The sequence below is a fragment of the Eimeria tenella genome, genomic scaffold, assembly GCF_000499545.2.
Source record: "Eimeria tenella Houghton genomic scaffold, Eth_scaff58, whole genome shotgun sequence".
NCBI lineage: Eukaryota > Apicomplexa > Conoidasida > Eucoccidiorida > Eimeriidae > Eimeria > Eimeria tenella.
Genome location: NW_013543418.1, coordinates 140782 through 155501, shown reverse-complemented (window position 1 = coordinate 155501; position 14720 = coordinate 140782). Strand labels below are relative to the sequence as shown.

General features: G+C 51.1%; 4 protein-coding genes across 4 annotated transcripts in view; 3 read left to right on the top strand and 1 right to left on the bottom strand.

Moving 5' to 3' along the window:
- Positions 1-1770, top strand: ETH_00018730 (uncharacterized protein; the record flags this gene model as incomplete). Its single annotated transcript, XM_013377623.1, has 3 exons — positions 1-425; positions 675-968; positions 1140-1770. The coding sequence occupies 3 exons, from the start codon at positions 1-3 to the stop codon at positions 1768-1770; spliced, it is 1350 nt and encodes a 449-aa protein (XP_013233077.1).
- Positions 1771-3072: 1302 nt separating this feature from the next.
- ETH_00018725 (uncharacterized protein) lies at positions 3073-3718 on the top strand (the record flags this gene model as incomplete). Its single annotated transcript, XM_013377622.1, has 3 exons — positions 3073-3270; positions 3328-3459; positions 3527-3718. 3 exons carry the CDS (start codon positions 3073-3075, stop codon positions 3716-3718), a joined length of 522 nt encoding a protein of 173 aa, XP_013233076.1.
- A 2677-nt stretch (positions 3719-6395) lies between these two features.
- Positions 6396-12409, top strand: ETH_00018720 (uncharacterized protein; the record flags this gene model as incomplete). The annotated part of the gene is made up of 17 exons (XM_013377621.1): positions 6396-6688; positions 6854-7274; positions 7391-7486; positions 7806-7873; positions 8087-8224; positions 8509-8620; positions 8891-8978; positions 9230-9375; positions 9635-9914; positions 10023-10070; positions 10219-10294; positions 10534-10749; positions 10921-11032; positions 11365-11417; positions 11594-11658; positions 11820-11908; positions 12302-12409. The coding sequence occupies 17 exons, from the start codon at positions 6396-6398 to the stop codon at positions 12407-12409; spliced, it is 2409 nt and encodes an 802-aa protein (XP_013233075.1).
- Positions 12410-13390: 981 nt separating this feature from the next.
- The window catches only part of ETH_00018715 (uncharacterized protein), a gene marked incomplete at both ends in the record, with an annotated part of 2280 nt that continues 950 nt past the window's right edge, over positions 13391-14720 (bottom strand). Inside the window, 3 exons of the mRNA XM_013377620.1 lie at positions 13391-13571; positions 13883-13944; positions 14569-14700. Of these exons, the coding sequence (XP_013233074.1) occupies positions 13391-13571; positions 13883-13944; positions 14569-14700 (375 nt within the window). The remainder of the gene's footprint in view (positions 13572-13882; positions 13945-14568; positions 14701-14720) is intronic.

Below are 14720 nucleotides of genomic sequence, written 5' to 3'. Positions count from 1 at the left end.
ATGGCGTCGCAGTCGAGTCTGCAGGAGATCGGGGAGGCGACGGACGCGGTGTTCGCGAGCCTGCACCTGCGTCCCTTTCTGCTGCGGCTGCCGCTGCCCGCGGGCGAAGCAGCAGCAACAATCCGCGGCATTTGCGAAAAAGTCACCAAGAACAAGTCCGCCTCCCACACGCGTTCGAACCCCCTCGACGCCGCCACGGAGCAGCCCGACGCTGCGCGCGCGGAGCAGCAGGTCGAGGGGCTTCGCCAGATGCTCTCGAGCCAGAGCGTGGCGGGCTTCGTTCTCGTGCTCGTCGAGGCCCCCCAGGGGCCCCTGGGGGGCCCCCAGGGGCCCCTCAAGGGCCCCCAGGGGCCCCACTACTGCCCCGTCGCCGGCGGCATCGTCGAGGTCGTCGACCCCGTCGAGCGCTCCGTACGCGCCATCTGGTGAGAAACAGCTTCCTGCTGCTGCTGCGGATAAGGGTGCGGGTGCTGCTGCGGATGACCCCCACTGCAGCAGCAGCTGCAGCGCCTGCGGCTCCCCCTGCGCGGCACAGCCGCCGGGGCTGCACCAGCAGCGCCTGCTGCAGCTGGTCAGAGCCGGGAGCGCTTCCGCACCTGCTGCTGCTGCCGCTGCTGCTGCTGCTGTGCTGTGATTGCGCGAGCTTGTGCTGCTGCTGCGGGCGGGTGGGGCAGGTGCCGGCGCTCGCTGCCCGCGGAGGTGTCGGAGGTGATAATGCGGACTCTGTCTCTGCGGCTGTTTGCCTACGGGTTCGCGTCGAGCCAGCAAATGGTGCCGAGCTCTTTGAACAAAGACTCTCTGTCGCCTTCGAAGACCCCCGTGGCCAACCGCCTCATCAGCTGCACGCAAGAAAGCATGTTTTTGTTTCCTCGAGACGCCACGGCGTTCATGAAGACGCAGCTTTGCATGTCCAGACACTGGGAAACGCCGCTCGACGGCGGCAGCCACATCGACCACCCCAAGGCGCCGTAGGCCAATGCGACCCGCGATCCGCTCGAATCTTTGCTCCCATTTGCTTTAGTTTGCATTTTAAACTTTGTTTGCAAATGTCAGTGCGTTTTCGCCGGCCCGGAGGCGAGATTCCGCGGCCTGCTGAGCCGCCGCTGTGCGCTGCGTGTGCTGCCTGCTGCGTTCCGCAGCTGCCGCTGCAGCAGCGTGCGAAACGTCGCGGGCGCGTGGCAATTTTCAGGAATCAGTTTGTCCCGCTTCGTGAATTACTGGCGGAACCACGGGCGAGTGGCGCTGCTCGAGGTGCCCAGCTCGGCGCTGGGCTACTTCGCGCTGCACGACAGGCCGGGCCAGGGACTTGAGAGCGGCGCCAAGCGCCAGCGCCGGCGCGCCGCGGAGGCCGTCAAGACGGAGGAGGCCCCGCGGACTCCGCCGCAGGGCGGGGCCGCTGGCGCGGCCGCAGCCAAGGAGCTGCAGCAGCAGCAGCTGCAGCAGCAGCCCGCCTCCGAGGCCGGCGAAGTCATTGCAGCTTCCTCGCGGCGCGGGCTGCGCCGCGAGTGCTCCATCCCCCCTCTGAGCCACCACGGCGGCGCGCAGCGAAGGCAGGCCAAGGCCGCGAGGATGGGCGCCGCCGCGGGACCCCCAGCCAGGGGGGCCCCCCGGCCCGCAGAGGGGGCCCCCCCACCAGCCGGCCAGCAGCAGCTGCCGCGGCACAGACAGCCCGCGCTGCCCTCGCGACCCACGGCGCGAGCCAACGGCCCCAAGGGCCTGCGCTGTGCAGGCGTGGCGACAGACAATTTACGGGCGCGGCGGACGCGGTAGTGCGCGCGAAGAAGAATGGGGAGTGCTTGAGCTGCTCGTTTTTTGTGCATCCACATAGTGCGCAGGCCGCTGATGCAGCTGCGCATTCGCTGCGTTTAACCCTGGGCAGTCCCACTTAGTTTGGCAAGAGCTTTCCATCTGCTGCACCCTGCTAGTTGCGAGGTTCTCCCTCTCGTGGCGCCGAGGTCTGTGTCACCGACTCACCAAAGTGGGAGACTGCGATACCCGACTGTATTGCGTTTGATCAACCGAGGCAACACACGATCTGAAACGTCGCACCACCGCTGCAGTGTCAGATGCTTCCCAAGTGCTCTTCCCCTGCCTGCACTTTTTAATCCAGTGCGGTGCAACCGATTTATAATTTGCACAGAACTGGCGCCTGAGGGTGCGCTTTAGAAAGCAGTGCATTTGACTGCTAGATCTTTTAGCATTTAACTCTCTACTGAGCCGTGATTCTCGCTGAGGTGCGTCCGTGGGGGGTGGGGCACTGGAGACGCAGCTGCAGCAGGTATTGCCTTTAGCGCCTTTGAAAACGTACGCACGTGTCCCATCTTGCAGATTAGCTGCAAAATTGGGCAGGGCTAGACGCTAAGTGAAGCAGCACCACCCCACATGCTAGAGGGAAACGGAGCCATCCGCTGCGAGAATTCTATTGAAACAGCCGTATACCTCAGAAAAAGTTGAGTTGCAGCTTTTCTCAGTGGTAAAAGAAGCTATATGGCTGGGTGAGATGTCGCATTCCCATGAATGCACTACGTGAATTGGTGGTCGAGAAGCAAGCGACAATACAAAATGCCGTGCAAATCTGGGTTACTGATCGCTAACCTAAGGTGGGCGAAGTACAGCTGACAAGCTTACGAGCTTAGCGATTTCGTCTAAGTTATTGAGTGGGGTGAATGAAAGGACGTGAATTCTAATGTGAGCGGTTTCGAATGTGTCAGTGAAAAAGATGAATCAAAGGGGTTAAGAAAGCGAATCAAAAGTAGCGCGAAAGGATTTCTGTGGATCCTGGGGAGTTTCATCTTGGCGACGGGGGAAACTTCATTTTTAAATGAAATGAAAGAACATCGTGACTTCCTTTTGCTCCGGCCGGTCCGTTGCGTTGGCTGAATTTGAAATGACGAAGACAGCGCGGGCAGATCTCGTCCTCGGTCTGTACACCGCAGACCGTACAGCGCCGGTTGAACGCCGTTCACTTTTCCTTTTCTGCTTTTCCGCGCTGCTATGATGAAAGGATACCGCACTGTCGCAATCTAACAGAGCTTTTAACTGACAAGACGAACCCACTTGCTTCGCGCCGACATGACCGGCGAACTGGACCCTCGGTTTCTGCGGAGTTTCCGCTCCACGTGGGAAGACACGCCGTCGTCGCATGCAGTTCCGCAGGCGGCTTTGACGGCGCTGGGTCTCACGCGCGGCGACTTCCTCGATGTGAAAGCCTGGATCTTTTTGGTGGCCCGAAAGCTGCAGTTCGTAAACGGGGAACGCGCAGCATTCAAGGTGAGTTCGTGCGCCTGAACTTGGCTGCTTCGACTCTGCGCACAACTGCCTCTTCAGGCCTGCGAGGCTCTCGCGGCGCTCTTCGGCGACCCGCGCTGCTTCGCAATCGTCCAAGATGCACTGGCAACGGTGCCCAAGGAAGACGTCCCCCAAGTCTTGGCGAGTTGCTGCCTCAAACTCACTGCGCAGGTACGCGTCGAAAGCTGCAGCCCTCCTTCGCTGGCACCACTGAAGCTTAGGAGTGTTGGCGCTTCAGTTTGAGTCCCAGAGCAACGAAGCGGACCACGAGGACTTCCTAGTGGGTCCAACTTTAGCCTTCGCCACTCTCAACCAGCTGCACCGACTCTGCGCGGCCAAAACAGAAAATGATGAATCTCGAACACACCTGCGCGCCGCAGATGCTAGCCTGGCTGGAAACTGCAGTGTTCGCGTGCCTGAGCTCTACTGAAGACTTCTCGTTTAGCGTACGGCCCCACCGCTATACTCCGTTTTAGAACCTTTGACCTCATGTGCTCAGCATTTACAGAGAGCCACTGCTCTGGATATACTGGACTTCCTTCATATTGCTGCTTTCGAATATTTGACGAAGCAGCTCTTCAACGTTCGTGAAGAGCTGCTGCTTGACCGAGAAACTTGCGGTCGCCTCCTTGCTTTTTTGCACTGCAACAGCTTGATTGACTGCAGTAAGAAACTGCAGCGCCAGTCGCCTGAACAACAACGTGTTTACAGCCCATTCCCAAACAGGGCTCCTCGCTCTCTCCGTATTCATCTTTTCGTACAGCCGTCAGCACATCATGCTGAGAGCAGCTCTACGAGAGATACTCATATCTTTGCTGGGACCAGACATAATCAGCCTCGTAAGAAGCCCTCGGCCATCTTGGTTTCCCACCTAAACTCAATATTAGACGGCGCACAGGCTGAACCTATTTTAGCAGCTTTGAAGCCTCGGCTGCTTGATGACATTAATGATCCACGACTTGCATTGCGGGCATACTTAGTGGTAAGTCCATACATCGTTATCACGCATTACCGCAAAATTCCATACAAGCAATTCAGGGTATACACGGGCGCAACAGCGAGTCCTCCATGAGCAAGATACAGGCCCATTTGGACTTCATTTCCTAGACCTTCTCTTCTTACGTTCTGCTATTCCCAACCACCTCCACAGTCAAGATGGACTGGGTGGGTATCAATCTGAGTGAAGGTCACACTTCGAGCATTGATAGCCTCTGAATCACCGTCAGAGGTTCCTATAGTGATTGTGTCGGTATTACTAGCTAAAAGCCGCACTCATGTGGATCTCGGCTGCAAAAAGTGCAGCCTCAAAGCTTGCCACAAAATTGCACACAATGCTCTCCTAAGAGCGTAAAAAGAATCTTTGTAATGATTTTTGTATCTCAAAACTCTTTTATAAGCGCTGCTGGTTCCTTGCCATGCAAGGAGCTGCTACTCGTGTCGGCAAATTTGTCTTTCATACACAAAAGAGACAAGTGCTCGACTCTTAGACACTCCCTTAAAATGGGTCTGCCTATGAGTTGCTGTAGTTCTCAGACTTTTCCTAGCTGCCGTGCCATCATAAACTTCTCTTAGTAAGTGAAAACGGGATGAGGAGCATATTGATCGTGCCATGCGTGACTTCTGCAGTGGCATAGCTCATTCGGGAGGTCATTGGACCTATGGAACTTCTTTAAAGAAGTCTATTGCAGCTTCGCTTTCACAGTTTGAACTAGCGGGGAATATGTGCACTGCCAGCAGCGAAGCCATGATGAGCCTTGGCACCAGTCAAGGAGCGGAATAACTTATGCACTTCCATAATAAGAAGGCCGGGACTTGAGGAACGCGGAGCTCATCTGGCAAAGAGGCCGGAAAGTTCACTAGTCACTAGGCTTTTAGAATAAATTTGTATGTTCTTGGTGTGTGGCTTCTGGCGGTGAACTCTGCTTGTATCAGAGTTACACACATTAGGAACCCAGTAGATCCAGAATTCATCTTTTCCTCAAACGCGTTCACTTTCAAGGTAGCTAGAGACTGACTGAGATTGTGGCTCACTGATCTTACCAAGGGAGCGAAGGGCACGCAGTAACACAGAGCTCTTTTTCTTGGGCTTCTCGAACAGAAAAAATAAGCGCAATATCTGGTCCTCGCAGGAAAAAGGCTATATTTGCTATTTTCAACCATTTATTCAACGTCATCAAGTAGGCGAAAATTGCGTGAACGTGAAACCGACGTAGTAGGCTCGCATCATAGTTTTGACAGCCGCCACATGCAACTGGAAAAATTGCAGAGTTGGGGCCAAAATTCGCTCTATTCAGGAATGGTTTATCCGTTTTTGAGTAATAATTAATTAAGTGAGGCTGGAGCCTCGTGTTTTTTGGTGGAAGTTCGCGGTGACTCGAAGAGACGGCACCGGTGGTTGTTTCGATATTTGTGTTAGCATTCGTTGTCCCTTCAGCTATTCCCCTAGTTCCTTGATATTAAATGACCCGAAATAGAGTCTACTAATGCTCCGGACTGTTTTTCTGAAGCTCTACGGGGAGCGCATGTGTTTTTCTCCTAGAATACCCCACTCCGCTGGAGATCATAGTACGAAAAAACACGAGTTTGCTTTTATTGACGCAATGCGAATTCGACAGCACCAGAACATGCGGCCATTTTGAGTCCGATTCAAGGTTTCGTGTGAATTTCTGCTGAATGGGATGGCTTCTACAATTGCCTAAGAGGCGTCATCCTCGACTCTTTTCAATACTTGAGGGGCCACGACATGTGGATTTACGGAGTAACTTCGTCATTGGATGCCTTCCGAGGTGGACTACGCTGGTCCGGCTTGTAGCTAAGACCAAGATTTTCTCAAAAGGTAAGAATCCCGAAGTTTTTTGAGCTTTGGTCGTTAGCGCCATTGTCAAGAAGCGAACAGTGCGTGTATGTATGAAGGAATTACTGCGCTAGGCGCCTCACTACTGTATCTCTTGAAAGGCTTCGTCTTTCCTGCTTTGTCTCTGCCCAGAAATGAGGACGGCAGTGTCACTGCAAATAGCCGAAAGTGTGTGTAACGATAATCCAGCAGCCGCTGGAAACACTCATCTTGCTGCTGCTCTGCTTGCTTTTTCCTCAAGGACAATTTGACGATGAAGAAAGGCGCGAATGAACTAAGTGCGCCGTCACCTTGTCGCATTGTCATTCACTCCGAGGAACCGCTTCACAATGGAGCAGAATCGGATAAGGGCCAAACGCAGACCCCACCGACAGCCAGCCATGTGCCTCCCAAGCAGGTCACGCCAGAAAATGAAAGAAATGACTCTTGCAGCAGCATCTGCATTGGGGGTGGACGCAGTGTCGCGAGAAACACCTGCAGCCCGAGCGGCAGCCCTTTGTCTAAAAAGGCAATGGAAAACATAGCGAGTTCTGCAGTTCCTAGAGGGTGAATCACATTAATATGCTCGGAAAAGCCTTTGGATGCTGGTTTCCTACAGCCATATGTGCAGGAGAATCACGATGAAGTCTGAATGCTCGATTTCTGTTTGTGCAAAGGCGCCACCGGTGCAGATTGGCATGAGCACAAATTGCCTTTTTTGCAACTCTGCAGGTACTTGAAGTATTGGGCTTCACGTGCTGGACAGGATGCTGCAGATATCCCTGAATGCGAGGAATTTGAATTGGCGTACTCGAGAAGAGCACAGAGCCTTTTTCCGTTCCGTTCAACGACAACCGAGTGGACAGTGAACATGGCGGGAGGTGCGCCATTCTTGGAATCTGCATTTTCCATCCCTTTAGGGGTTTTCTTACTTGTGAAATACTTAGAATACCTTGTGAGAGCTCATCGGGGCCTCATCAGTGCAATGTCGAAATTGTCGGTCTGTGCAGGCTTTGTCGTGCTTCTCATGCCATGGGGGCCGTTCATGATGCTAGTTGGATTTTTCTTTGGAGGTATCCTTGGCTTTGGCTTGGCAATGGCGAACGACTTGTGTCGCCTACGGAGAAAGACATCTGCAGCGGCGCAGCAGAAGGTGCGGCAGATCAGTCATCGTTCTGCTAGAGCTGTGAAGCCTCAAGGTCTCTTTACACAGAGAACAGACCAGCCACCAGTGTGTCGACTCTGACTTTCCCTTGCGTGACTTTGCAGAAAAAAATATACCATTTGGTTCGCTGGGCCGGCTACCACTTCGCCAGCAGCAACGCGCAGCTGCAACTCATTTTCAAGGTCGTCATGGAATATGAAGTAGGAGCCACTAGAAACAGCAAATAATCAGTTTAGGCGTCTCTAACAGCTCTACAGACAAATACTGATGCATTGCATTGCTTATGCCCTACAGAGGTGCTTCTGCGGGCGCCACGCGAATATGGAAGGATTTCTCTGTTGCTTCCTCTGTAAATTGCGCATTCGCTTTGATAACGAAAAGATCATCCATTTGAAGGGAAAATAGTGTTTTTATATACTTATTTTAACTCCCTCTGTGCGTTGCGCTAACGGCTGACATGAAGCAGTGCAACTCTTGACCATATTCCAAAGTGCCTTCTCTGTACTGCGCTTTTTCAAGGTGTTGGCTCGCTTAGGGGACATCTCTAAAACTGCTCGGGCGCAACTGAGACTTCTCTATTCGTTTTTGTGAGCTCATCAGGAATGATCTGCCTTGGCTGAGGCACAGAGAGGACACCAGAATGGGTTCTTCTGCTCAGGATAACTTTGCAACTTTACAGCAGCAGAGCAGACTCGTTAAACACAGTTCATGTCAAGTGTATCGGTGGTCACTGCGCTTACTAAGTTCAGATGACTGAAGTAACCCAAGACAGATGTCCCATGTTTGTACGAGTGCCGCAGGAGCCGTGATGATGTTGGGCACTGCCTGTGGCTTTACCTCGACTACTTTGACGCCCACTTTGAACAAATGACAAGAAACGAAATCTACATGTGTGCTCTTGTCTGTTACGTCTGCACACAATGTGCAGCGAGTCTAAGGTGAAGCGAACCACGACAAACATCAGAGAATGCCTCAGCTGCACAGGCCCGCAGCAGCGTCGCAGGAGTCTTAGACAAAAAGTGCTGTATTTCTTGTGAAGTAGCACAGTGTGATTCAAGGCAAATTCATGCACGATACATGGACATCCACGGAACTTAATTCACCTCAATCCATTATTGTAAAGGCATCAAATTCTTCTGAGTTATATCTTACTCCGATTCGGTGTGCATGCGTAAATTTGATAAAACGGGATAATAATTATTTGCTTTGTTGTGCGGGGCAGGAAGAGACGAAATCATCCTGTGTTGGAGCGTATGATCGGCATGTTGAACGACCCCGACATTCAAAAGATATTTCAAAGGGCGAAAACGCCAAACTCAAGACAGGCGAGAATCGTAAGCTGGGTAATAAAGTGTTAAGATGATGCATATGCGCGTTTCGCTGTGAGATGCGGCCCGTGCGCTCTGCCTTGGCAACTTGCGGTATTCTCGTTTCAGCAAGCAAAAGGTGCATTCACATCAGGGTTCGCTGCACTGGTGGTGCACTGTCTGTTGGGCTTCATCATCACACCAACAATGGTATTCGCATGTATTCTCATGTAAGCAGTGGCAGAGGCGCTAATGATAAAAGTGTTAAAGGCCTAGAGAATCCTCCGCTTGCTGCAGGACGAGAGAACGGAGCGCTGCCTTTTCTACGCCGATAACAGCCAAGGCGTGCAAACTTTTGTAATGAAAGGCGGCGATCTTCTGCAATGTGCGCAAACAGTAGGCAGTAGGACACAGTCGGTTTCTTACGGTTGCCCCTCTATTCACCATAAGGTGGAGTAGATCCACTTTTTCCTAAAGTGGCGCTGCCGTTAAACCTCCTGCATGCTCACGAATAATATGCGTTTTCAGCTTAGATTTGTCTTAGGGGAAAAGATGGGATTTTTTGTGACCTTTCCGGTCTGCGTAAAAGTGGTGGAAATGGATGCTTGAGGGGGCTGGAGAGTGTTGTCTTATCAGCGCTGCACAGGGACTGCACTGTGGGACGGAACGGCGATGCCTCTGAGGGCGGGTCTTTTACTGACGCCATTTCAGACAGCCATGTGGAAACTGATGGATCAAATGAGAAGGAAGAAAGGGAAAAAACTGGACAGGATACCCTTGCAGTAAACATTCAAATGCTGCTGAGCTCAGATATGCTCACAGTGGCATAGTTTATTCCATTCACTCACTAACACGATTGCCTCATCTTCCCTTAGGTCCCTACACTTCTTTTCAAACTGCGCAGCAACTATAAACAAAATGACAAAAGTTGGCCCAGGAGCCACGATAACTCAGCGCCTTCCTATTTCCAAGACCCCTCGCACTTCATCTCCGCAGTGAATCATATGTGTGAATGTGCTCCCCTGTGGCTGTGGGACTTAGGGGGAGTTGCGGCCTTTGGAGAATTTCAATGTAGCGCTCAGCCAGGGCTTTTCTGTAGAGCGAGCAGCGCCGTGGACAATTGAAGGGACGAATTCATCAGCGACGGCTTCGCCCACCAAACAGCTTACTGTTCCTCCGCCTTCTCCCATCAACAGGAAGCAGCAGCAACAGCTGCTGCCGCAGCAGCGACGAAAAGCCTCTTCCGCCCCCAGCGCGGCCAGGAGCAGCTCCAGAGCCTCGAGGCATCAGCAAGAAGACACGAACGCAGAGGCTACAAATGGTAGGGCTGTGAGGGAGTGAGGGTAGCTGACTGATATGTTTTCTTTTTCCATTTGCTGCACCCTTTGTCTTTGTCTCGACCGGGAACTGAATGTGGCTGTCCGCTCAGAAGAAGACGCTGTGATGAGACAAACTGTGCAAGAAGGCAAAGGGGAAGGTAGGAACAGGCTGGCCTAAAAGCAGAGGGATTTTGAGACTTTTCCAGCACCCTTCCACAAGAAAGGATTGCGCAGTAGGCAGCCTGGGTAGCAGGAAACCGGAGGCTTAATTAGCCATGTGTAGAGTTGCTAGGTGCGTGCGCATAGAAGCTCCGGCTCGTTTGTTTAAAAACTACGAAGATTTAATTAACTTTGACATCACGCTGAAGCATCAGACTCCAATGTAAGCCACTGCATTTCCCTTAAGTTGCGGCCGTTTTCTGAATTTTGCACCTCGAGATTCGTGGATAGCTCACTACTGCGGGTGCCAGTCATTCGAGGGTATTCGTCATAGATATTGGAAATCCAGACAAACTAGAGAGATAATTTGATTAATCGAAGCATTTAGTCCGCAAGTGTAGCGTAATAAGCAAGCGAATAACACATAAAACTGTGTTTCTGAGGTGCTTGTGCTCGTCGCAGCGCTCCGTATGAATTTCAGTTCTTGGAAGAACGAGAAAAGCACGATCCGAGTGATCCTTCTTGGGAGCAAACGGTCAACCAGCCGCTAATTAGTGTTTACAAATACATATCTCCGAATTCTCCTGTAGTTATAGTCAAGGCCTACGCAAAGTTCGATGGAATTCCTCTGGCTGTGCTCAGCCGGAACATCAGAGATGTCGAATGCAGGCTCAAGTGGTAGGCCTACACAGCCAGTAGCTAAGGGCTTTAAGCTCACCATATTTGAGAGGAAGGACATTTTCACCCTTGAACGCTCAATAATAAGTCTCAATAATAAGTCTCAAGCTCTTGCCTCCAAAGCTGAATTCATCAGTGCTCAAGCCGGTTGAGTTGCTGATGGTCGCTCAGGGACACAACATTTGCAGACTATCGCATCGTAGAAAATGATGTTGACGGCTGTGAAATGATATACTGCGTGATGAAGGCACCTTTTCCAATTTCAAATCGGGATTTTTTACAGGTGAGTCACCTCCTTTGTGCTGCAACACAGCGGTAGTTGCACGTGAATCTTACCCGTGTATAGGGTAGAAAAGCATCTATATCTATGAAAGCAAGTAGCATGTATCAGTACAAAGCTGCTACTTTTTCATCTGCATTGATATTGGTGCCCATTGCATTGAAATTCCAATTCCCAGCTGCAGACTGCGGTGTTTCGGGCGGTGAAACTAGCAGCAAAATAGATTGGCGAGTTAAGCGGTTGCTCAAGAGGGCAGAATTTCTTATTATAGCACCACTAGGACACGCGTACTGGTGGATGTCTTGCTGTGCTTACTTATTATCTATTTGCTGCAGTGGCGGCTGACGGTCGAAAAGCCTGAAGAAGGAGTCGTGAAGATGATGTTGAGGTGATACTGCACTCGATGGATTCGTTGAAATGGATCAACATTTTGTTTCAGACCACTCCTTGCTGCTCGGCTTAGCAGTGAGAGAGTTGAGGGTCCACATTTTTATTTTGAATTTTAGGGGTTTTTGGAGCTCCAATGTTATGGAATAGTTTTTCAGATTTTGGCTTGTTTTGCAGATCTGCTGACCATCCTTCGATTCCAGAGCAGTCAGGCTGCGTGCGCGCAGAAACTCTCATTTCTGGTTCGTCTTGATACCTTTTCCACTTTGGGCTGCCTGACATAGACCAGTTTATTGCAATAAATAAGTAGGAGGGATCTCACCTTGGTCCCTTGTGGAATCATAAGCTGTTGAAGAGAACTCAACAGCTTATTCTGTCAATATGTCCTTCTTGCTGTCTTCAGGCTACCTCATGCGCCAGAGCTCAAGCGACCCCAATTCTTCTTCGCTGTTTATTGTGGCGCAGACAGATGTGAAAGGATTACTTCCAAAGGTAAAAAGCGGCAGAGCTTTGGCCAATAAGCACTGCTAAAACTTATCTCTCTCTTCTCCTTGTATTGTGCTAAGCATGTGTGATAAGTGACGGCAGCCAGTGGGGCCTCCTGGCTGGTAGATCACAGGAAAGAGGTGCAGGTTTTGGGGCTTACTATAATTGCACGACGTGCACGAGCTCTGTGTACCGCATTGATACATGCATGCGTAATGATATCTGTATTATAAGGACTTACACAGCATTGGTGCATGCCTGTGCATATACGCGTACACCTTTCGCCTTCACGTATGCAGCTGGTGGCACTTAGTGGGTGAACAAAAGGCCTCTTTCTAGACTCTAAATAGGCGTGATGATGACTTAGCAACAATTGTACTTCTGCATGCGTTTCTGCAGTGGCTGGTGAACTCCACAGCCGCGAGAGCCCCCGTGAGCTGGGTGGACAACCTGCGCCGAGCATGCAAGAAGTACATGGAGGCCCTTCCCCAGGAGGGGCCCACTTGAGTGCGTTGCAGCTTCTTCGTTTCAAACTGCGTTTAGTGTCCTGAAAAGTGCTAAAAAGGGAACTCTCTTCACGCGAATTCCACGCAAAGAGGCCACGGCCAAGCTTCCGCCCACGGCGGCCCGCGGACTTCGAAATATAGCGACGGGCGGCAGACGCGGCTGAGAAGATATATTGTTTTGAGTCAGCCACTCGCCACTTTTTGATGTTCAGACGAATACTCTGAGGCCCCTGGGTGGACTGCCTTGAGCCCTGTAGCACAATAAAGCTGCGGCGAGACTACACGCCCTTAGAGTGCGGCCCCACTCGCCAGTTCAAACTGCATGCGCATGCAGACAGTGGGGAAGGCCTTAGACTGCAGAGAGCAACAGCCTACGAGTGAGGCCGTAGAGGGATCACGGGCAAAAGCACTTGAGCTTTTCTGCATTTTATTAATTCTCTCGTTTCTGCTTTTTGGGCGTTCTTCTTGCGAGGCCCCAAGTGTGCAGCGTGCAGACAGCCGAAACATCTTTATGTGAAAAGTGCTCGTGGGGGACTTCAGTTGGGCTTTTCTCTCTTTGCAAAGTGTCTGTACTCCCCAGAAACGCCCAGCCCCACCCCCATGTCTCTGCACCACGCTTAGGCCCTTTTGGGGGCAAGAGGGGAGGCCAAATCAACCCTTATGTTTTCTGGCTAGCTACAGCCTCCTAAGTGATTCGCTGTGAACAGTTTCATTACTATGCGCCTACACACCAGTTAATTCGACTGCATTACCACTGCTGCAGCTTATAATTAATTTATTTTGTTTCATTAGTTTGGAATCCATTACAAGCCCCGTGCAACACAATGCAGATAAGGGCTGCAGCGGCCCGCTGGGAGGCCGACGGCGTCTGTAGTAATCAGTAGCGGATGTTACAAAAGTGGCTACGAGTGAAACGTGAGTCCCCACCAAAGTGCCTAGTTCTTCGGGTGTACGTACAGAACGTACAGGCACTACACAGGATCTATTCTGCATCCCATATGCCAAAGACCGAAGCCACGTGTGCCAGCAAGGCGGCGACGCACGAGGCTTTCAATTTCAACAACAAAAAGGTGAGCAACATGAAAAACAAAACATTGCCCCCAAATGTACACAGCGCGAAGATCAGATACAGCAACATGCAGAAGTCCCCGCTGTACAGACGCCTGAACGCAGCCGCACCAAAACGCAGCAAAGACTTCGGAATCAGAAGACAGTGAACTGCAACACAAGAGTAAGAAAGATAAATTCAAGGACAAGAAAATCTCAGAATAAAACAAACAACATGCAACAGAAACAGCCACTGCCCGTGCGGCTGCTGCGTCTTATTGGGGGCTGAAGGGCTGGACAGAAGCCACCAAGACAGCGGCATTCAACTTGTTGAAAACAGTCCATTGAATAAAGAAAATTAACTGAACAGCGAAAAGAAAGAAAAGACCCGCAAATCAACTCTCTTGTTCTTCATCGAACAACTTACACCAGCGAAACCAGTGAGGCGAGGAATTCGTGGGCCTCCAGCTGCTCCAGCGGCAGAAAGCTCTGCAAAGAAAATAAAAGGTGCTACAAGGGTTTAGGGTTTAGGGTTTAGCGTTTGCCTCAGATGAAAAATTGAAATGAAAAGGTCCACAGAGGAGATCTCCATGCCGCTGTGTGCGACTGCGGCGCCGGCGCCGATTTACTACTGTGCGCTGGACCCGAAACCCTAAACCCTAAACCCTAAACTCTAAACCCTAAACCCTAAAAATAGACAGAAACACGCCAAGCCAGAAGGGACCATGAGAAGCATTGCAGATGAAATGCACAAGAATATAAAAGTGCAAAAACTTTGCATCATTAGATATTTGAAAGTTTCTGCACTATTTGCGGGAATTTTTGCGTATGTAGCTAATCAAATTCACATATTTTCGCATATTTCGTGGTGTCTTATGTCTGCAAATTCATATTTTGAAAGTTCAGAATTTGTTTTGTGAACAAATGCATGCACGATGAACTTCCGGTGTCCGTGTGTACGTACAGCTCCCCCAGAACAAGTTGCAGACATTCACGGCTCCACAGAAACACAGCAGAATAAAGTGGAAATATAAAATGAAATAGAACCAAACGCAAGAAGGCCTCATAAACGCTGCTAAATGTGCCACAGTTTGCTCCCAAGTGTCCCCTCACCGCCTTGACATGCAAAGTGATCCCCGGAAGATCCAAAAAGAACAAACAGTTCGTCAGCGCCAAAGCAGCCCTTGGAGAAACAAAAGGAGAGCCCGTCTGCGGGTTTTCCCCAGCGGAATCCAGTTGTCTCTCCTGGGCCGCACCCACCAGGG